Genomic DNA, 23,501 nt, shown 5'->3' on the forward strand with positions numbered 1-23,501 from the left:
AGAAAGGACGAGCTCGATAAAAGGAGCAACATACTATATAAACAAGCCAATCTAATGGTCAACGACGACATGGTGATAGAAGATTATTTCGCTACGTTTATTTTAAATATAGAAAAATCCATGACGATTTGATGAAATGGAAGACATATGCAAAAAGATCATGAGAAAACGAGTTTAGAGGGTGAAGTTTGGGCTCCGCCGGCCACCGGTGATGACGACCCGACGCCGGAGTTGATGGATTTTGAGTTTTGAGTTTGGAGTTTGGCCATTACAGAGACTAGGGAGCATTTAAGTTAGAGAGAAAATGGGAAGAAAAAAAAAATGGAAAAATGGTAAAAACGAGAGACAAAAAAAATTAATAAAGTGGTAGGGCTCACATGCATAAAAAAGAAAAATCTATTGTTTTAATATATTAATTTAAGTGTTAAATGGAGATTACATGAAATCCACATCACTATTTAACGATATAATTTGTGTTATATTAGATTTTGTAATATTTATAATGTCGAGTAAAATTTTAGTAATTAAAATGTTATAAATTGATAATATTAATGATTAATTATAATAAATTAATTATTAATGATTAGATTAACTATTAGTAATTAAAATATAAATTTAACCAAATATAAATGACTATTTTTACAATTGAACCAAATTTGTAACATATATTTGCGGTAGTGTATACACTATAATCGAATCGCTTATAAACCGAGACCAACTTGAATAAAAGAATACGAACAAAGGTGCCACAATCTGACCCGGCCACGAACAAAGGTATGGACCTTGGGCTGGGCTGGCTGGGCTGGCACTGGCGTAGTCAATACATTCAATGCCGTCGGATCTCATCATTATCAGTCACCACCTGACTGAGCGCGTCACGTTCACGCGCTTCAGAAGGCGGGATTCTCCCCTCTTAAACCGAGGCATCCATTTCTCGTTTCTTCAAATTCTCCCTCCCAAAAAGAAACCCTCAACATCCTTACTCCTCCATGCCACTACTGACCTTTTTCTTAATTTTTTTTCCCTATCAAACCTCTCTGTAGCATTCCTCCCTAAATGGAAGAGTCCACATTGCAACTCATCTGTGGAATCGGCGCCAAACTCGGCCAGCTCGCTCGCCCTAACAAAGATGTCCTCGTAAAATCTCTTCGTGTAAGCATAAGTTTCTTCTTCGTCTTCTTCTTCTTCTTCTCTCTGGAAAAAGGAAAAGTAAATTTTCTCAAAAAAGTCGCTAGGACTGTCTAATACCACTGATTATGGAGTGTTTACAGCGAATGGTTAGGTGCTGATATTCTTATAGTTGATTAAATTGTTACTTACGAACATGGATTTACTTCGAAATTTGAATGAGTAAAATGTCGAATATGTCTTAATATTCTATCGAATATATATATTGTGTATTTGGCTCTATAGTTCAATGTCTTAGATCATGCTTTATTTAGTTAAATTTACTAATTACTTTTTTCCTCTAAAATTTCGTAATTAAGTATTTTCCTGAGAGCTTCTTTGATAGAATTCATTTTTTTGAGGAAAAAAAAAACTTGTGTGATCTTCCATGTGGCTGAAAATTCTCTTCACAGCAAGTTGTGAGCGCATTGTCACAAATAGAGCAGCCTTCTGTGGTAGAAGTTGCTGCAAAGGCACAAGTGTTGCGAGAACTAGAGGCAGCCACGAAGCCATTGAGGAATTCTATTGTTAAGCATGGTCTACCTAACCATACTGATAAAGATGTTAGACTTTTGGTGGCCATCTGTGTCAGTGAGTTTTTCCGGATCCTGGCACCTCAACCACCCTTTGCAGATAAACATCTTAGGGTAACATTTTTTTCTTTTTGGTATTGTTGTACACCATTGTCATTTCGCTCCTTTTTATCACTCAAGAGCCCAAACTCTTTCATTTCAGGACATTTTTAAACTCATTATCAGTATTTTCTCGGAGCTTGCTGATACTATAAGTGCATTCTTCTCAAGGAGGGTTAAAATATTGGAGACTATTGCTCGATGTAAATGTTGTGTGATAATGCTGGATATTGGTTGCAATGATTTGATTCTTGAAATGTTTAAGACTTTCTTCTCTGTTGTGAGGTCAGATTCTTTTCTCTCTTTACTTCCTGTATTTATATGGTAATTAATTATCTTTTCTTTTTAATTAAACAAATTGTAAGATATTGTGTCTTGAATGACCTTAATCTTTTTTGTATGATCTCTTTTCGTGCAAGATTAATCTACAAGGAGTATTTATTTTTCAATCTATCTTGTTGTATTTGCCACTGAATTGGAACTGACTTTAACTAGAGTTAAGAAAGTGTTACAGTTTTTCCTCCCAATCATTTAATTCACGATAAACATACTTGAAAAAAGTTCTCATTGCCTCTAAAGTAAACTGTTAACTTTTTTATGTTCTACTTGCCAGTCAGATTTTGGTAACTTATTTCTGACATTAGAGCCTCCATTATTTATTGTAGCTTTGAATTTTGCATCAACAATTGTACCTTAAATTAACTTAGTCCCTTCTGTATGATGTTTTTCATACAAGATTAACCTACAAGGCCTATATATTTTTTAATCTGTCATGTTTTAGGCGTCTCTGAATTGAGACTAACTTTTTGTTAAAGTTGAGAATATGTTACTGTTTTTCCTACTAATCTTTTAAGTCATGACAAATATGCTTGATAAAAGCTACTGTTCTACTTGCCTCCCAAGTTGACTTGTTAACGTTTTCATGTACTACTCACCATGCAGATTTTATTAACTTATTTGAGAGCCTCCATTAAATTTATTATAACTTTGAATTTTACATGTTTATCTCTCCTAGTTGAATGTTAGTGAAATGTTTTACCTCTGAAATTCTTTTATTTTTAATGCAATCATTGTATCCTGTGGAGCATTTATTGCCTCTGCATGTGAGCCTCTTCTTTCGACCCCTTTGTTTGTTGCTTCACTACTCTTACTGTTTTGACTTTCCATTTTGTATATGCCGTGATAGTAAAATGTCATTTCTCTTTATTCCCAGAGATCACCACCAACAGAGTTTAATCAATGATGTCTTGTCTATAATGACTCATATCCTAAATGAGGAAGTATCCCACCAGCTAATGGATGTAATTTTGGGAAATCTCATACAGGAAAGTAAGGTGAGTGCTGGCAGACTTTTATTTTTTGGTTCAAGCGAGACTGTATTTAACTTGTGTACCAGAACTTTGAGCCAAAAAGGGGTTTATGCATTGTTGGAGGAGGCAATATGAACTGATATTGATTTAATTTGTCAATATATATGATATGCATTAGATATTTCCCAGATGCCTTCTCATTTAAGTAGGAGTTGTGTCATTTGTTGTCATGGGAATGTGTGAAAATATCCTTTCAATGTATTTGTTGGTGGCAGAGGTCAGAAACCTCTTATTTACATTGTTAGGTCAGACACTCTAATCTTTCATCAGATGTCATGAAGTTTGACTGTTGCTTATGCTCGCCAGGTTGGGATTTTAATTTTGTTTGAGATTTTGATGATTCAAGGTATCTTTAGGATTGAGCTACTGTTTTTGTAAAATGACATCACTTTTTCATTGTGTGTATGATTATGCATAGAATTTATTTGCAACTGATGGTGCGTTCTGATACTGGTTGCTCTTATTCTGATTGTAGTACATTTTCAATTTCAAAGTATTGCATATATACTACTTAAGAAGAATACTGTGATTATTTATTTTGCAATTCAAATAGAGCTGAAATTTTTTGTTTATCAGTGTTTATTTCAGTAGCATGGTTGTGGACCATTTTCCATATATCATACTAATACCATATTGTAGATTATCGGCAGCTTGTGGTAGATGAGATTTTTCCATTTATGCATGTAAAAGTGAAAATTTTGAATATTTGTTTACATTAGTGTCTGTTATGTAGGATGCACCTTCCGCAGCTTCTCAGCTTGCTGCCTCTGTTATCCAAAGTTGTGCAGAAAAGCTTCAGCCGTTTGTTTGTGGGTTTTTGACATCTTGCTCCTTGGATAGAGATTCTGTAGGTAGCGAGCTCAAAGAATTCTACCATGAAATTGTGTTAAAAATCTTTCAGTGTGCTCCTGAGATGCTTAATGCTATCATCCCTAGTTTGACCCAAGAATTAATGGTACATCATCCTCATAATGGTCTGGCTCTATTTGTTATACATATTGCTTAAATTGTTTGGATTTAGTATTATGATCTCTTGTTACATTGTTTCCCTACAAAATGTTTCTTATGCTCTAATCTATTTAACTTCGAAAATTATTTCTAATTATTGTTGAAATAACATTGTCTATCTACAGACTGATCAAGTTGATGTGCGAATAAAAGCTGTTAATTTAATTGGAAAACTTCTATTACGTCCCGAATACCGTGTTGCACAAAGATACCATGCTCTTTATTTAGAATTTTTGAAAAGATTTGCCGATAAATCTTCAGAAGTTAGAGTTACTGCTCTACAATGTGCTAAAGCTTGTTGCTTGGCCAATCCCTCAGGGATAGAATCTCTTGAACTTCTCCGTAAGCAATTCCATAACTAGTTACCTTGGTTATTGTGCATGTCTTTTTTTTCATGGCCTTCAAATCTGATACTTATTTTCTATCTCTGACTTGCGATCTCAACAGCTGCCATTAAAGATAGACTGCTGGACTTTGATGATAAAGTGAGAATGCAGGCAGTGATTGTTGCCTGTGATATTGCTAGGTCTAACCTTAAATATACTTCACATGAATTCGTATCTGAGTTTACAGAGAGACTTAGGGATAAGAAGGTAAGCTTGTTTTAGGATATTGGTGTGATTATTATGTTCCTAAAGCTGTGTACCACTCATTTTCCATTCTTGTGCAGATTTCTGTTAGGAAGAAAACCTTGCAGAAAGTGATGGAAGTATATCGAGATTATTGTAACAAGTGTGCAGAAGGGCACATCACAATATGTGATCGCTTTGAGCAGATTCCTTGCAAAGTGTTGATGCTTTGCTACGATAAAGATTGCAAAGAATTTAGGTAGGCATATTTGCACTTGGGCTAAAGAAATCAAAACTTGTCTCTCATAATGTGAAATTTGATGTTTAGGTCCCAAAACATTGAACTTGTTATTGCGGAGGATTTGTTTCCTATTCTCCTTCCTGTCGAAGAGAGGACAAGGCACTGGATCCACTTGTTTTCTCTTTTCAGCCCTTCGCATGTGAAGGCCCTCAGTGCTATTTTATCTCAGAAAAAAAGGTATTTATATTAAATTACTGCTTGAGTGATGGTGGCATATGCTTTATTACCATCTCTTTATGCTTTCAGGTTGCAAACTGAAATGCGGAATTATTTGGTCCTACGACGGAAAGAGAAGGTAGATTGCTTGCACTGCTTTCTGGAAAGTTGTAATGTTTCTTTGAGGGCTTTATGTATCAGCTCTCCTACGACTATTGCTTTCTAATTGAAAAAGGCCTATGTATTACTTGATATTTGCATTTATGTTGCAACCATTACCTATCCAAATATTTACTGTAGTGTGCATTATTATTGGTCATGGCTTTCGCTTTCTGCCATTCATTTCTTTCCTTGAAATGCATGTAAACATTCCAGAGTCAAGATTTATGCATGCACGCACGCAGAATACTTTCTTATTGATGTTATTTCGTTTCCCTTTCCATGACATCATTATAATTGGTATATATAATTAATGCATGTGTTTTATTATTATTTTTTTTTTGGGTGTGTGTGTGTGACACAATTTTGTTCTTCCAAGTTACTGTTTGCTTGGTTTGATTAATAGATCTGATAAATTCTTATTGCAGGAGATTAATTCAGAGGATATGCAGAAGAAGTTGAGAAGCTCTTTTGTGAAAATGTCAGCTTCATTCCCAGATCCATCCAAAGCTGAAGAGTGCTTTGATAAGTTGAGTCAAATGAAGGACAACAAAATTTTCTCTTCACTGGGTCAGTTATTGGATGAAGTGACCCTTAAAAGTGCCATGGCCATAAGAGTGCGTTGTTTTTCTTGTTCCTTGTAGTTTACTTAATAAAGACTCCAAAATCACATGTTTTCTTTGGGTACTTTTGCATCTTTTTGCATGGTGTAATAAGGTTGTCAGGTTCGGTTTCCACATGTTTAGATGATTCTACAATACTTCCTACATAAAGTAATCGGATTGACAACACAGTAAATGATACTTAAGAAGTATTTGCTTTAAAACGTCTTTTGGGCATGTGATATAGTAAGAAGCACCTGAATGACTATCGAAAAACAAAGATGTGAAAAATTTGAAGCTGGATTTCTCCACCCAATTTTCTGATTGTGGTAAAGCTTAGTTGGTTTCTGTTTGGTATCTTTTCCTTTCTGTGTCGAGGTCTATTTTTGCAGTTGAAGAAGCCCATGTTGATGCGTTGTATGACATACTTAAAACAGAAATTGGCCCTTGTTTTGACCCATTCTTTTGTCATATTTTGTTTTCAGTACTAGAATTTTAAAAAAAAAAATGCTAATTAGGGTAGAAGCGTGGGATTTAAATGGATCAGTTTAAGTTTAATCATCAGAGTATTCCGAGTCATATGCCGTTGGGTGCTGCATGCATGTGATTACTTGTTTTGTGGTTAATAGGAAGGTTTGTCTTGTTTTTGTTGATGAACATGTTGTCAAACTTGCTTAAACATGTAATGTTAAGTATAAAATGTTATATTCCCTTGTTTTCCCCTTTGTATTTCTTGTTCTTTAATCTTCTCTATAACTTGACCAAAATTTTACCTATCCTTTTCAGGATAAATTCCTTAAAGTGATAGGGAATAAACATCCACACTATGAGTTTTTGCAGTTGCTCTGCTCAAAATGCTTGTTTAATATATTTGACTCCGAGCATGTCAGTTGCATTCTCAATCTTATCTCCAGTGGTGGTTTGGAAAGCAATCATTTGGAAGCCTTTTCTATTGAGCTACTTCTGGTAAGAACAATTGCTTCTAATTGAACCTCGATGGTGTTCTTTTTTTTTTCTTCATTTTAAAAGGGGAGCTGCACTCAGAAGTTTAGCATGCATCATCATGCTCAAGTAGAACTTTATTTTTTAATTGGAATATGCGACGCTAGTAATGGTTACTTGTAATTTTCTGTTTAAGTTTATTTGCAGAAATAGTAATGATGTTGCTACAAGACTTTCTTGTCTTTCTTGTTTTGACTCTAGCTATCTACTTTGTTTCCTCTACATTTTATGATTATAAATTCACAATCAAAGATTTTCTATTCAGTAATAACATCAGTCAGTAAGTGAAACACTGGACTTTTTTCTAAACGTGATCTTGAAGGTACTTCTTAAGGAGAAATGTCAAAGAGTGAATTTTGGACAGAGAAGTGTTGCCATGATAGAAAATTAATTTTTGAATTGCTTTTTATTATAGTGGTGTTTGGTAATTAAAAAAGCCTATGTCCTGCATGAACATGAATTTGATTGATTTTTTATAGATTTCAAATTTTCTTAAATTACATTTACGCGATACAGGTTATCATCAGCAATTTCCCTTCACTCATGAGGGGTTCAGAACTTGAGTTATGCCTGTTGTTTGAAGAGAAGTATCTGATTCATGATAAGATCATTCAAGTTTTAGTGAAAGCAGGACCTCATATCTCTGTTAAATTTAGGTACTTTCTACCTTTTTTTTCAGAGCTTTGCACTTGATATTTGTGTTAGAACTCTGATAGAAAGATGTGTTTTGAATTTCACAACCTTAAATACAATCTGTAGTCTGAAATAGGGATTTAACATTCGTCAACAATTTATTATTATTTAAATTCTCTAAACAGCAAGCTGATGTGAAACTAGTTTAGGAGGTTGCAAGTTTCTTGAGTTGTTGTGCTGACATTCTAATCATCCTTAAAAATTTTTGTTGGGTTCTATGCAACATGTTTTCACTTTTTTCCTTATCTATGTCCTTCACATGCAGTGATTTTTACCCTGTTTTGAAGAAGATCTGTCTTGAGGGAACTCGCCCTCAGTCGAAATATGCTGTTTCTGCAATTGCTTCACTAATAGATGTATCTGAGCCTTACGTTTTCTCAGAATTATGTGAGGTGTGCTTATCTCAATTTTATTTATTTACTATATCCTTATAAACGGAAAAAGAGGATGTGTGCCTGGCACACCAGGTGAAGAAGATGTGAAAAAGGAAAACAAGAAATAGACACAACATCTTTATTTTAAATTTAGAAACTTGTACACTCATATCAGTAACCTGAAAGATTTGGCCTCTAACTGCTTTTTGTTAATTGCTAATTTAGTGAGCCGCATTTGTAAACATCAGTTAAATGGAAGTTGAATGTTGTTGTCTTTAGCGCATTTGGATGGAAAATATTAAAACTTTGAAGAATTTTTAAATGAAGACATTTTAAAATGCATCATTTCAAAATGCTAGCATTTGTAATTGTTTCTTTGAATAAATATTGCTTAGAAGGAAATTTAGGCGATTGGAATTTCATGAGATAAAAAAATTGTAAATGAAAAATGATACTATAAAAAAAAAAATTTGCAATGAGTATTGCTAGATTTGTAAAAATGGATAGATATTATTACAATATAAAAATAAAATATATATATTCAGGTTAAATAAAAAGATATGTCTTAGTTTTGCATTTTATAGTGGACCATGAGGCCTAAAGTGAGGATATTTGGAGGAGATTTGAAAACCTCTCATGTTGGAACTGTCCCTAATCCCTTCTCGAAATTCCTTCTAAATTTTGAAAATCTTTTATTTATACCTAAACAAGTAAATTTATTTATTGACTTCTGGAAACCTTGATTGAAATGAATCTCTTCTCCGAATGCCCATCCAAATACACTTCAAATGTCGAAATGGGAGGTGGGATCATAAATTTTAATGTTTTGTTGTCTTTTAGTGGATAAAAAGTCCAAAGGGCAGCTAAATTTTATTTCAATTACCGGTCACTCCCCTTGGTTACTTTCATTTTCAATGTCATCTACCACCTTTTTATATGGTCATGAGAGTAAGTCAAGTTAGCAATATAGTTTAGGAGGTCTTCAATTAGGTTGGTATCTGTCCTTAACTAAAGCATTTGACAGAAGTGCCAACCTAGAGTTGAAGCCTGATTGTAATTTTGGTCTGTAGTTGTACATAATTTGTATGCTTTTCAAGGCTGAAGAGGGTTTCCTGTGGTGATTTAAAAAAAAAAACCTGTGTATTGCAAATTTTTTTTATAACAAAAGAGAAAAATGGCTATATTTTCAAAGCACTGACTGATGTGTTTCAGGGCCCTTTTGATGACCATGACAATATTTTATCTGTTCAAGTTCAGGAACTTGTGGATTCTCTACATCGTGGGCGGAATACTGCAACTGTTTTGCAGTCATTGGGATGTATAGCTCAATATTCTGTTTCAACTTTTGAACATCACGATAAAGAAATCACGCAATATGTGTATAAAAAGATTTTTCAGGTATCTGATTTCTGCTTACTTTGTCTTCCTAGAATTTAGTGGCTGGAGCATCTAATTTGCTTTTGGTAGTTGTTATGTGCTGACTAATTTGAAATTTAATCTCTGAAGGCAAAGTCATTGGATGATCCTTCAGTCACTGAGGATAGCTCCGGTTGTACTACTTGCAAATTAAAGGTTAGTGTCAAGAGGGAGCTTTCCTATGTAAAGTCATAATAATTATATATGTTGATTTCCGCTAGAGTGGAGTTTGATGTTTTAATAATAAAATTTATCTTTGAACTACAGCATTGGCATAAACTGATTTAATGCAAATTTGAGGGAGTATTCAATTAAATGGTGATCAAATGACTGAGAGCAACTTAGGTTCAGCTTGCAGACCAAACAATGTATTCTTATCATGTCTCATAATACAAGAAAATTATTACTGGGAGGAGTTGTGGGTGAGTTTTGTTAAGGCAATAATGGTGATAGTGATTCCTTTAGTTGTCTACTGTTTATTACAAGGGTTTTCCTCAATTTACAAATTATTAGCAAGTTGAGATCATTAAACAATTCATTCGTTTTTTTAGTATTTCTGTGAAGCAGCAATGATGGATTCCAAAACATTATATTAATCATACTTATAATATTGCAAAGAGAGAATTTTTTTTCCTGGGTATTGAAGGATATAATGCTACTGTAGCACTTTTCTCTAAATAGTGAATTAACTTTTTAAGTATGTTAAGTCCTTCAAATTCGTGTGGTTGGCATGGATAAAAAGTCCAATAGGGCTGTTAGGGATGAGTGCAAGTCTGGCATTCTAACTTTAACTTTTACCTTGCAGATTAGCTGATATGTCATTTTGTTGGTCAACGGCTTCTTTAAGTAAACTGCCACTTGTGCTAAACTGCTTTAACTCTTAAATTCTGAGTCACTGTGATCTTGAGATATGATGGTCTTGTGAAGAACATTTTTGATTGTTCCTATCCAGATTATTTCTAGAGAATTTAGATATTTTTTTTCTTGTTTGAAAGAACCAAGAGACTGTAGAAATAAGCAACTTCTGATTCAATGGCTTATATTTTAAGCTTCAGGTGCTCCAATATAGTTTTTTAGATTTTGAAAGGAAGCTACAACAATTATATTATGAACTTAGGAGATATTATTTCACTGGCTGGTAGGTCTTTATGGCTAATTTAGTTTGATGACAATCCTTTGCAGATTTATGGGCTTAAGATGCTTGTCAAGAGTTTTTTGCCCCATCGAGGGTCTCAGATCAGTAGACCAATTAATTCATTGTTGGGCACTTTGTTGAAGATGCTCCAGAAAGAGGATGTGCTTGATGATATCATCTCATGGTGCGTTCTAAAAGATGTACATTGTCTATTGCCTTACCTCCACTTGGAATAATCTTTACTTCATCTCTTCATAGTTCTTGACCTTCGTTGTTGGAAATAGATTATAACTCTTATGATTTGAAAGTATATTTTAAATGTGAAGGTCACTGCAAGCAGTTTTCTGTCCTACTTAGTAATAATTTGTAATTAGAAAGTGAGAAAAGCAAATCTTCAGTGAGTAGTTTGGAGAGAATTAGGGAGAAAATTATTCTACCTTGATTAAAAGCAATCATTGCCCTTTTGGAATACCACTTATGGACTTATTGAGATGGAAAAGAAAAGGAGAGATAGAAAATGTATTTATGTTGTGGGAGGGTGTTTGGTCCTGCTAATTACGAGGTAGGGATAGAGTGGCATTTTAAGTCTTTATGTGTGGTGGAGAGTAAGGAGTAATATTGTTTATGAGTTAGATCCCATCTGACCACTTTTACATAGGACCAATTAGCCTAGCTTCAAAAATCTATGATTGTTCTATTAGAGTTTGATTTGGTTAATGAGCCTTAAATGGGACTTTTGCACTTGGCTTATTAGTGAATATAAAAGAACCCTTCTATGATTTATATAACAAATAAGATTGTTCATAAACCCAAATTCGCTAGAACTTACCTACATTCAGTCTTGGCTTGTTGTCTAATTTGTTCATTTATTTGAATAGACAAATATAAATTAGCCTAAAGTAAGGTCTAACTGGTGTTGTAGCATTTACCATTGTTCCCGCAAGGATTAGAACCTAAATCTTACTAAGAACTGGAATTCTAAAATAAAAAGTTAATTAACAAATAAAGTAAAGCAAATGCAGGATCACAACTTCACTTGAAACATCACTCAAAGTTTGTAATCCCTCAATCTTTCTCCTAATTAATGGAGAAGTCAATCTAGAGTTCTAATGTAATTTATACGTAATTTTGAGTTGCAATTAAACCTATACTCCTAACTTGCTAAATGTCTAGGGGAATTAACATTAGAATGAAGGGTTAGAAATGGATTGTAATTTTGATTGCATAAGGTTAATAGGCATGTTTATTCTATCAACAAATCAATCATGAAATTAATTAAATGTCTTGATGCTATGTTTAATTTTTGTCTCATATTATTTTTTCCAAGCTTCACCTAGAATTCCCAAATCAGTCTGAAAGGATGAATAATCAATTTAGATTTATGAATATCAAATTAGACAGATCTCAAATTCATAAAGAAAAGAAATCAAGTATTACAAATAAAAGTCAAGATCCATTGTAATTCTAGAAAACTAATTTAGTTCTTGAAGAATAAATAAAACTCAAAGCAAAGGAGTCCACTGTCATCAACAATATGATATGGACGCTTTAATTGCAATAGGAGTATTTAGTTTTATTTATTTATTATATCAGGTTTTACTAAGAGTTTTAGTTTTACTATATTAGGTTTTTGTTTCCTTCATAAACTCTAAGTTAGGAATTCTATTTTATGTCAATTAGGACTCTTTCCTTTGTTACTAACAGTCTATAAAAGGCTGCCAATATGAAATAAAGAGGTAAGCAATTATTCTATCAAAAGAAACGTTATTTTGAGAGGGGGTTCAGTCAAGGACGAATCTGCCTTTTGAGTAACCATAGGTCGAAGCAAGAATTCTTTCCCGTCTAGACCTGTGACTAGATCTTACGCTAAGGCGCATATCACAATACAAAAGAAATAAAAAAGAGAAGAGAGAAATAGAAGGTTGTCATGCTTGAATCACCAAATTGCTAATTCTCTTTAGATTCTTGCAACTTTGTTTGGCTTCTCCTTTTGAAACTAAACATGCTTAACTATTTCTAAAATAAACCTAAGAGGTCTTAAAAATAAAAGGTTAAAGTCTTGTTAATGTAGGAATCACAAAACTTTTTTAAATTTGGAAACCTTGCTGAAAAAGACATCATTGGGCACTGTTGCCTTTGACACAAAAATTGTAGTGATGAGGTGTTGAAATGCACGTGGTGCCCTACAATGCTTATTTTGGACATTTTCCTTATTAAATTTTCTCGATTCCTTAGTTTTGCTCTTTTTATTGCAACTTTGTCTCTGAGTGTTTAGGCTCCAACCACGCGAAATGTTAGACTCTTCTATCTTGTAAACTCAACATTTGATCTCCTTTGACTTGATTTCTGATCCTACTATAGAAGCCACATTTAGGTATTTGCTAAAGTAAAATAGAAACAATTACGGAAAGAAAATCTAAAGGAAATACACTCAACTAAAAAATAATAAAATTAAACGTAAAAGTCTAGAGCTTAGCTTGTGTTTAGCTCAAAATGTGATTAAATAACTATTTCATAGAATTACTGAAGATTCTGGATAATGAAATTTTGATTATTTTGATTGAAGAAACTAGAGAAATACAACAACTTCATAGCTAATAATCTTTTAAGAATAGGAAACTATCTCTGAGATAAAGTAGGAAACAAACTAAAGGATGAAAAGCTGGACATGAAAATTCATTTGTGGTTGGATAGAAAATCAAGAAACAAAATGAAATGTTGCTTTCACTTAAACTAGTTTTTGAGTAAATCATATTCTCAAATTTCAACCCTCCTCTTCAAGCTAGGTATGTAGATGTTGCTCAATCCAAGCTTGGAATTTATTTCCTCAAATGTTTTCTTGATAAGTGCTTTTGTTAGGGTATCTATAGCTTGCTTTCTTGTGGGAATGTACTCTAGCGATATATTTCTGTTTCAATTTTTTCTTTGATAAAATGCTTATCTATCTTGATGTGCTTGGTTCAATCATGATGTGCAAAGCTTTTTGCTATATTGAGAATCACATGATTGTCACAGCACACTTGTAGAGATAGTGGTTGAAACCTGTAGCTCAATTTACAATCTTTTGTAGCCAAATTCCGAATGTACTCTAGTGATATATTTCTGTTTCAGTTTTTTCTTTGATAAAATGCTTATCTATCTTGATGTGCTTGGTTCAATCATGATGTGCAAAGCTTTTTGCTATATTGAGAATCACATGATTTTCACAGCACACTTGTAGAGATAGTGGTTGAAACCTGTAGCTCAATTTACAATCTTTTGTAGCCAAATTCCTTCACAGATCTCGTGATTTAATGCTCAAAATTCCGCCATGGAGTTACTATGAGAAACAATTGCTTGCAATAACTAGGTATTGACCTTTAATCTTTAGTAGACCTTGCCTAATCAGCATCATTATAGTCCATATCTCTTAGTTTTTTGAGAATAGTCCACAACTGGTTGTTCTTTGGAAGTACTTCAGAATTCTATAAACTTCATCTATATTTCTTCAGTTGAATCGTTCATGGACTGACTTAGTACCAGTTGGAAAACCTAAAAAACGGGGAAAGAACTCTTATGTTCTTCATTGATACTAGGCGGTATCTTCATATAAACTTCCTCTTCAAAAGCTTCGTTGAGAAAAACATTTTTCACATCAAGTTGATAGAAGAGCCAGCCAAGATTTGCAGCAAGGGAGAGGGACACTCTACCATGTTTGGTTTTGTTATTCGAGCAAATGTCTTGATAATTGATCCCATACGATTGAGTAAATCCCTTTGCAGCTAATTTGGCTTTCAATTGATTTGTACTCCCATCAACATTTCTTCACAGTGAAGATCCTTTTACTTCTTGCTATCCTTCCAAGTAGATCTATTTTTCGGGTTCCATTTTTCTCAAAAGCTTGTAGTTCTTTGATGACAATTGCCTTCTTTTTAGGGAATTCAAGTGCCTCATGTATTGTACTAAGTATCCGCACTTTGTCAAGATTGCTTACAAAGGCAAAGTGATTTGGTGACAACTTTGCCTATGAGACAAATTTGTGAATTGCATGTTCTGTACAAGCCCGTTTCCCATTCCTTAATGTTATTGTTCTATCCTTAGGAAAAGATAAAACAATGTTACCTGGTGATTCTTGAATCTAATCATTAGATTCATGGTTTGGGCCAAATATCTCTTGTTTGTACGGAGGTTTTGGTCTTCCAGAATAGACACTAGAGTATGGTTTGGAATAGGCTCTTGAGTGAGGTAAATAATGTCTGGGTTTGGAATTGACTTAGATAAATTGATAAGACTTAGGTTCAAATTGGGCACTAGTATGGTTTGATGACTACTCAAGAAATATACATTTGATTAACTTTAGAACCAATTTGCTTTTATTTTGTGCACAGATGTGAACAAAGGCTGACCGCATGAATTTTCTTATGGGTAGAGTACTCTAAAGGTGTATGTTCGGGAATAATTTCATAAAGGACATGAGAGGGCATTCTATTTATTTGATAGAAACAATGCATCAAAAACAGGGTTAGGAATAGTAATGATGTTTAGACTTACAATGAATTTTTTTTGTGGGATGGTTATAAGTGCTTAATGGAGACCTAGTGAGGTGGTGGATAGAGTGGTCATTTAGTGCATGCTTCACTACCTTTTCTAACAGCAATAGGGAGGTAAACGTCGTTTGTTGGGCCAATATGTTTTTCAGCAATTTTTGTGTAAAAGTGGGTTAGCTCTTATTGTGATTTCATTTACAAAGCTTGAGTTGGATTCTTGAACTTGTGTAAGTTCTAGAACAATCTTTCTCCTTGAATACACTTGAGAAAAGTATAGGAGATTTTGAGCAACACTAGTTGGGAAGTGAGATGACATAGGTTAAGAAGCAAAATTAGGTGACTCAAAAGTGAGAGGTTTAAAGGACTTGAGTTCAACAACATGAGGATTAGGAGACTTAGAGGTGATAAGTTCAAAGGGCTCAATTTCAACGATACAAGAATTAGGTGATTTGGAAGTGATAGGTTTAGAGGGTTTGCATGTTCAACGAGGGATTGAAGTAAGAACTCAAATATTATCTTCCATCATTGAAGTCTCCTTTTAAGATAGGACTTGGATAAAAAAAAAAGGTATTTTTTGCGTAGGTGACACCAACAGAGATGTAAAAAATTATCACTTATGTGGCACTAAGTATAGTTTCCCCAAAATCAGACTTACACACATTCTCTTGAAAGAGCAAAGCATGGGAGAGTGTTGAGTAAATGCTCATTTCTTCTCTCAGCTACCTCTTTTTGCCAAGATGTATTGACACATGATGAATCATGTATAATGCTTTGTGATTTGAAGTATGGTGACAGAATTTGGTCAAAATTAGCTTTACATTTTCTGTGCTAAAGCTTTTTATTCCAACTCCAAGATGGTTTTGAATCGTTGAGTGAAAATTAGGTATAACGAAGCTAACATCAAATTTTTGTTCAAGGAGGGAGAGCCATGTAACCCGAGTGGAAATATTACTATAGTGACAGCAATGAAGGCTGAAACAGGACTGTAGTGCAGCAATGAAGGTTGAAATAGGAGGGAAAAAACAAAAAAAGAATCCAAAAAATGACCTAAAGCTTTGATACCATGTTAGAGAATATAAGGAGAAAATTTTTGAAATTCTTATTCATCTACCTTCACAATACATGGTACCATATAGGGTATTACAAATGGAAAAATAGGAATGTAAATCATAATGAAATAATATCCTAATCAAATCCCTCAATTTAAGGGATTTTGAACTAATCTTCCTAACCCATTTCCAGCTCTACACTTTGACATCTATATATAAATATATAGGGAGACAGATACAGACAGAGCTACACAAAGGGAGGTAGCACACTTCCATTCTTTGTGTCCCCTTTCCCTTGATTATAACTTGAGACCTCCAAGAGTCTTTTTAAGTTCTAAACATTGGGTGTCTGCTTTGATATATCTTCTAATATTTTTCTTTTCATTATTCTTCCCAAAAAGTTTTAAGACATGGATTTTGATTTAGTAAAAGAATGTTCCTGACGTGTTTAACATTGTATATTAAAGCAATTATTCGACAAAGAGTCTTGGCTGTGCTAATTTTTTACCAAGATTCAGAGGATTTTGCAATTACTGCTGTCAATGTAAGCATTAGTTTTCTTTTGAAATTAATCTGACTCCTCAATCACAGTGTATGAGATGTCTTTTCTTTGAAAGAGTAGCTTACATTTTAGAAATGAAGATTCACGTGCAAAAGTTTATGTGATTATTTCATTTCAGAGAATATTGGCAACCTTTACTCATTGCTTGGGCATTGGCTTTATGTTCTAATGCAGTGCAGGTGATAGGGATTATATAAGATTGGCTGCTGCAAAGTCTGTCCTCCAACTTTCTAGAAGATGGGACCTACATATATCTCCAGATATTTTTCGCCCCACAATTTTGATGGGAAAGGTAAGTAGTTTGATCTAGCAATTTGAATTCTAAGCACTTCTTGCAAACTCCTATTGCTAACCATGTAAAACATGCCTTTTGATTTTAACTTTTTTTGCTTAATAATAAAAGATAAAAATATACTTTGTTTAAAGTGTGCCTTCATTTTTCATGTTTCTTCCTGCATACCTCAGCTTTCAGTTTTCCTGGAATTGTTAGCAATTGTTCATTTTAAGTTATATCCTTGTATTTCTGGTTAATTACTCTTATTCCTCTCCTATTCCAGGATGATTCTTCTTCAGTCAGGTTATCATTTCTTGATAAAACGTACAAGCTATTGAAGGAACGAGTTATACCTATAAGATATGCTTCTGCTTTTACTCTGGCTACTGCTGATGGCTTCAAGGATCGACAGCATGTATGCATTTCTTTTTCTTAATATATCTTGCAAATATAATTTGTATTCTTTTCTTTTTACTAATTCATACAAGCTGATTTGCTCTTCTAGTCATTCAAATACATGGTGGAGTTTATCAAGGAATACAATAGAGAAGCTCAAAAACGCCGAACATCCATGGTGCAGGGAGGGTCAATTGTGGACTACCCAGCGTATTTGGTGGTATTCTTGATCCATCTGCTTGCACATGATGAAGGCTTCCCACCTGAGGGTTGTCAGGATGAAGCAATATATGCTCAATTTTGCAGGTAAAATGTTGTTCAGAAGTCAAGTTCTGAATTTTGGTTAACCTCAAACCGAACATGGGTGCATTTGCAAACATTGTTGATTTTAATTTTTTTTCCTTTTTGCAGTCCACTTCTTTTATTCTTACACACATCAATCAGCTCTAATAATGTTGATGATGATATGGATATTGTTAACGTTGCTGCTTTCTATTTGTATTATATATTTCGTGCTATTAAGAGAGCAAAGGATGCCGTTGATGTTCAGAGAACACCTGTGAGATATTTTTTAATTTTATAGAAATCCTTTATGGGTGAATAGTGTTTTTTGTTTCAATGCAACAAGGTGCTTTGTGAATAATAAGGCTATTTCTTACAATGCAGAGGTTGCACTTTCTAGCTGATGTTGGAATTTCTGGTGTAAATTCATTTTATCAGAAAGGCATCTCCTCTTTACCCAGACCTGAAAAGATTTTGCTTCCATCATCACTTTATAAAATAACTCCTATGCAAAATGAAGAGGCAAGTTCCCAATGACATGTTTCCTTTTCTAAATGTAAAATATTTTATCCGAATTCTAATTTAGTTTTTCTATGCAGGCTAATTGGAAATCTTTTACTCATACTTTTGTTGAGAGGGTCGTTCACATTTTCAAGTCTCAAATCTCTCTGGTGTGTATGAAGTTGATATAGGATTGCCATGATTAATATATTGATGAATTTTATATTTGAATGCCATTCATATCAAAGATAGTTGATTCCACATTGGTTTTTATGGAACTTTCATCTTATATGTTTAGTATGGAATGATTTTGTATGGACTTTGTTTTTAATGTATGAGATGCTGTTTTTTCCCTTGGTTTTCTTGAATTTGTTGAAGGACAGGTTTTTATTTGTGAAGTTTATTGATGAGTATTTTATATAATTGATGAATATTTTATATTAGAAATTTATTTAATCTCATTTATTTTATATTTGTAAATAATTTCTATATACATATATTAAATATTTTTCAAAAATGTGGATAAATCCGAAACAATATAGCGAAATAGATTGGTACCAGTTCTAGTAGAAAAACAGTGTATCCACCAATGCGGTATTCACTATCTTGATTCATATGCCCATGCATGCACACATACACACAATCACAAGCAAGTATTTCAATTGGAGATTGTTGATTGCATCTATGTTTCAGTCAGTTGACTCTGTTCGTAAACGTGGTCGCAAGTGTCATGAGGATGACAGTTTTATCTTGGTTTCACATAAGCAAGAAGATTTTTCAACTCGTGGGGCAGATCAAGTGCATAAGAAATCTACGAGGCAGGGTGTCAATTTGGGATGTAGGGGAAGGTGTGCTGTTTCTCCAGATGCACTGGGATCTGTTGGGTCACGCAATAAGGATTCTAATGAGCAGGAATATGGTGCATCTAACAGTTCGGAATCAGCTTTGGAAAAAGGGAAGTCCTTTTCTTCACATTCTTTCACTCAAAAACCTTCTCAGATGGAATCAAAAGTTTCAACTCAGAAAGTTGGAAGATCTAGCACATCAGACGGAAATGTTGCTGCAGATAAAAGCCACACTGCTGGGGCTTCCAATAATTGCAAGGTAAAGTTCAATGCTCCTTTTAGTTCAAAAGTAGTATCTTTCTCTAACTGAGACCATTAGTTGTAGGTTTAGCTTTTTTGTGTTTTGCTATCCATATACAAACTGTATATATATTTGACCAATGACTAACAGTTCTTTTTAACTAAGCAGGAATCGGGTACCAGAAATGAGGTATTAATTGGACAGCGGATCAAAGTATGGTCTACTTTTGATAGTTGGTAAGTCAAAGGAAATAGGTCTTTCTGCAAGTTTTGCAATATATGCCGGTTTTAGTTTCATTTTGTTTTATCTTTATTTTTCAGTTTCTATTCCGGCACCGTGGCTGACTTTAACCCAGAAAACACCACTCACAAGGTAACTGCTTGCACATATTGTTAGTCAATGGAGTAGTTGTTCTGTAATATAAATTTTAGATGCTGCTTGGGAACTATGTGAGAAATTCAGTTTAACTGGAGTTGTTGATTTTATTTATTTGGTTGTCTCTAATGTCTTCAAGAAGTAATAAGGTTTTCCTGATTTTGAATTGAATATTCATTCTCATATTTTCTTTTTTCAGTTTATTTATATTTTCTTTCTGAAAGAGTTTGTTTTACTATTGTTGACTTTCTTAATTAGCTATAAAATGTGATATATAAGTGCATTAACGAACTTCCACACCACACACAGAAAGAAAAAGGAAAGAAACTCAAATGAATGAGTGACATACTCCGCTTGGCTAAGGGTAAAACAATCCAACTCTTTGGATTAAATTTGTTTCCATGCAATTGACAGATTACATGTGATAGTGGGGAAGTTGAAATATTATGCTTGGACAGTGAGAGCTGGGAGACGATAAGTAACTGTTCTTTGATGGAGAGGGTAAGTGTGAAAGCTACGATATTTCTTTTGAGCTTTGAACTGTTGACTTAACCATAGGTTTGTGTTTTGAAGATCTAAAGGAATTGGATTGTGTCCGGTCCCATAAATATGCCAGTCTAGTTAGAATTAGATTTGCTCTTGCCTCTGACTAGAGAACTCAAATTAGTTCTAAATTCTATTATTCTGACTCTATTAATTAACGGCAAATTAGCCAACTTGGGAGGAGGGCTAGGTGTTGCAGTAGAACCTGGATATGGTGGCTGCCTTACGTGGCTGATTACCAGCAAACCAAGAAGTTATTGGCAAAATAATCCTGTATCCCTGAAAATTAGAAACAGCAACAAAAATAAAGAATGTTCACAAAATATGATGACTTTATTGCTGTCAAACCCTACATGATTTTCCATCCAAGCATATGATTTTTGCAGCATCACTTTTGTCTTTCTCTGTGACTTTATCCTACTAATCTTGTTCTGTCCATTTTTTGCATGAAAGGAGGTTCAACCATCAGATAAGCAAAACACCTTGCATTTGCGGCAATGGTGAGTTGATCTGTAAAACGAATCAACTATAATGATATGCATCTTGCTTTTTCCACCTCCGTGAAATTAGTATTGGACATATTGCTTGTATCATTTCCTTTTGTTAAGTTTATATACTTCATCATGCAAATCAATCTAGTTATTTGGTACTCCCAACTGTTACTGTTGTTTAGCAATGCCTCAACTTTGTTACTTTTCTCCTTTCGTTAAACTTTGTTTCTGATTTTCCTGAGGCAACCAGATAATTTAACACTTATCTTGTGTGTGGCCTTCGTTAGTTATCTTGTTTTTTTTTACTGTCTAGATGTTGCGACTACTGAAGGACTTTTATTTGCTGAATAACTATTGAAGCTATAATAGATATACAAATCAAAACTTATGGATTTTATTCCTCATTGCTGTTTTCTGCTTTCCTTTTGTTGCATTCTGGTCTCAATAGTGTCAAAGACACAGTTGATAAGTTAAGAAGTGATGCCAGGCAAGAGTCTAAGACAAAATTAAATATGGAGGATTGTAAGGTTCCTTGCAGAGGTAATTTATCTGTTGCATTTATTATCTATTTTCCTTTTCTTTTTCTCCTTTGCAACTCTTGCCTGTTCTTTACATGTGTCGGTCATTAAAGGGCTTTTGTGATATTTTAAATTTATAGAAACGTTATTTAATTTTATGATCCAGAGAAGAAAAAGAAAGAGAGATCCAAAAATTCATCATCAGTATCAGAAGTTATGAATATAGATGAAGATGCTGTAAGTGCCCCATTTATACATTTTCTTCCATTCTCTTTCTAATATAGGAAATCTTGAAAGACCATTTCTTAGTATTTTCATTCCAAGGAAATATTACCTTATTTTCTAAAATATTGGCTGCACTGTTCACTGCACACAACATTTATTGTCAAATAAAAGATTGGGTTTTGTTTGGGATTGTTTTAGGTTGCAAGAAGAACACGGAGTAGGAAGGTATAAAGTGGAATCGGAAGGTGTAGTTATTGAGGAAAGAGCAAATGAAATGGCTAGTGATTTTACTCACTCTTGCCTGTAACCCCTTGCTACCAATTGGTTTTTATATAATATATATATATATTAGCTGTAAAAATGGATCAGTGTCACCATCTGTAATTATCCTTTTAATTTTTATGGTATACATGTTTTTTGAGGTTCTGTTAAAGGAATTCGGTTGTGGTATACTTGATTAATTAAAATACAAGAAGATGAAGGCCAGTGGAAACTTGAGAACATCCAGCTTTTGATCTTGTAATTTTCATAAATTGAAAATGATACGAAAGTTTATATTTCAAAGTTAGTTAAGACATGTGAACTTTGGCTTTTTTCAGAATTAAGACATCTGTCTCCAATCTTGAACAATGTTGAACTTAAGAACATTGAGCGAATCTATAAACTTGTCTAATACTTATCAAATTATTTATATAAGTTTTATTATTGTTTTAGTGTATATATTGATTAATAAAAGAGCTGCAACTACTACTCAACACATGGTTATAATATTTTGTTAACCCACATAACTATAATATATACATTTTCCTGTTTTAGTGTTAGTATTAGTAGTGTAATTTTTTTCTACAATCAATTTTAAAAGGTTGTCACGTGTTTTTTAATATTTAATAGTGGAAAATGTTGACACTTGTAGTAATTTTAGAATGGTTTAGTTGTTAGTCTGATCTTTGTGTAATTGTCATTTGAGGTACTTATCAATTTTAAAATCAATTTCCTTTATTTTAATCACTAATCAATTTATTCTATGTATTTTTTATTAATTGATTTAATTTATAGTACTTAATAATTCAACCTTCTCAATCCATATTTTGACTTGTCATTATTTTATTCTAATTATTTGCTAGTTTGATAGAAAAATTAATCTAAAATCGATTTTTATGATACTATTAAAAATTGAATTATTTCGATATTATCACTTTTCCCTAAAAAGAGGAGAAGAGCAATCATGTTTCTTTAAAAAAAATATTTGGAAAGAGCATGCAATTGCTTTTCACTAAATTTGGGAAGAACAAACCATTGCTTTCTGTTATTGTGTTTCCTAAAAAGAAAAAAAATGGAAAGAGCTTGCTATTTATTAACAAGAAAGTAAAATTTAACTTCAAATGTTCTCTAAATAATGTCTTTAGAACATATACACTATTAGTAATGGTGACAACAATAAGTTGCTTATCCAAACTTAATATTTTTTTTCATTAAAAGAAATGAGAAATACTTGGTATAATACAAATGAAATTTTTACAAATAAAATTCTAAAAATAGATACCATTTTTTTACCATCGCCAGGCCTTGCCAAGGAAAATGGTAGGTTTTTCCATAATTTTTTATATAATTTTTGTTAAAGTATAATAGACATTAAACACCCATTAGTTAATTTGGGGAATTAGTAAGATTTTAGATGAAATTCCATTGATGGTAACTTGAGGAAAATTGAAGTTTAAGTTTCAAAGCTCATGCATGTTAATAGTAATTAAGATTATGGTTACTTTATGTTAATTTTTTGTGAAAATTATTGAATTAGGCTAGGATTAAGCAATGATTATATAGTTAAATTATGTGTAATTAATGACCTAATTGTAAGAAATGTAAATTCTGAAGTTTGAAAATAAATAATGGTAGCAGAAGGTCCCTATACTATGTTTATAAAGCCAAAATTTAATTTAATTTGGTAAAATTGTGAGTAACAAGTGTTTTGGATATTAGAGTGCTTAGGGACTAAATCTGTAACACCCCTAACCCGTATCCGTTACCAAATTAGGGTTATGAGGCATTACTGTATAAAACACAGTTCAGCACACTCATTTCTCACCTT

At 33.2% G+C, this 23,501-nt stretch overlaps 1 protein-coding gene across 1 annotated transcript; it reads left to right on the top strand.

Moving 5' to 3' along the window:
* The first annotated feature begins 702 nt into the window (after nucleotides 1-702).
* Nucleotides 703-21,980, top strand: LOC108457970 (sister chromatid cohesion protein PDS5 homolog B). Its single transcript, XM_053022675.1, has 31 exons — nucleotides 703-1,152; nucleotides 1,581-1,814; nucleotides 1,903-2,084; nucleotides 3,013-3,133; nucleotides 3,903-4,124; nucleotides 4,303-4,519; nucleotides 4,625-4,770; nucleotides 4,848-5,005; nucleotides 5,075-5,224; nucleotides 5,294-5,342; nucleotides 5,791-5,979; nucleotides 6,751-6,930; nucleotides 7,483-7,622; nucleotides 7,925-8,051; nucleotides 9,291-9,431; nucleotides 9,540-9,605; nucleotides 10,632-10,768; nucleotides 16,896-17,013; nucleotides 17,279-17,410; nucleotides 17,501-17,697; nucleotides 17,803-17,950; nucleotides 18,058-18,195; nucleotides 18,273-18,344; nucleotides 18,868-19,278; nucleotides 19,429-19,496; nucleotides 19,581-19,632; nucleotides 20,050-20,136; nucleotides 20,632-20,678; nucleotides 21,118-21,209; nucleotides 21,354-21,424; nucleotides 21,611-21,980. The coding sequence occupies exons 1-31, from the start codon at nucleotides 1,057-1,059 to the stop codon at nucleotides 21,641-21,643; spliced, it is 4,221 nt and encodes a 1,406-aa protein (XP_052878635.1). The 5' UTR covers nucleotides 703-1,056; the 3' UTR covers nucleotides 21,644-21,980.
* Nucleotides 21,981-23,501: the final 1,521 nt, after the last annotated feature.

Source organism: Gossypium arboreum, chromosome 2 (genome assembly GCF_025698485.1).
Source record: "Gossypium arboreum isolate Shixiya-1 chromosome 2, ASM2569848v2, whole genome shotgun sequence".
Taxonomy (NCBI): Eukaryota; Viridiplantae; Streptophyta; class Magnoliopsida; order Malvales; family Malvaceae; genus Gossypium; species Gossypium arboreum.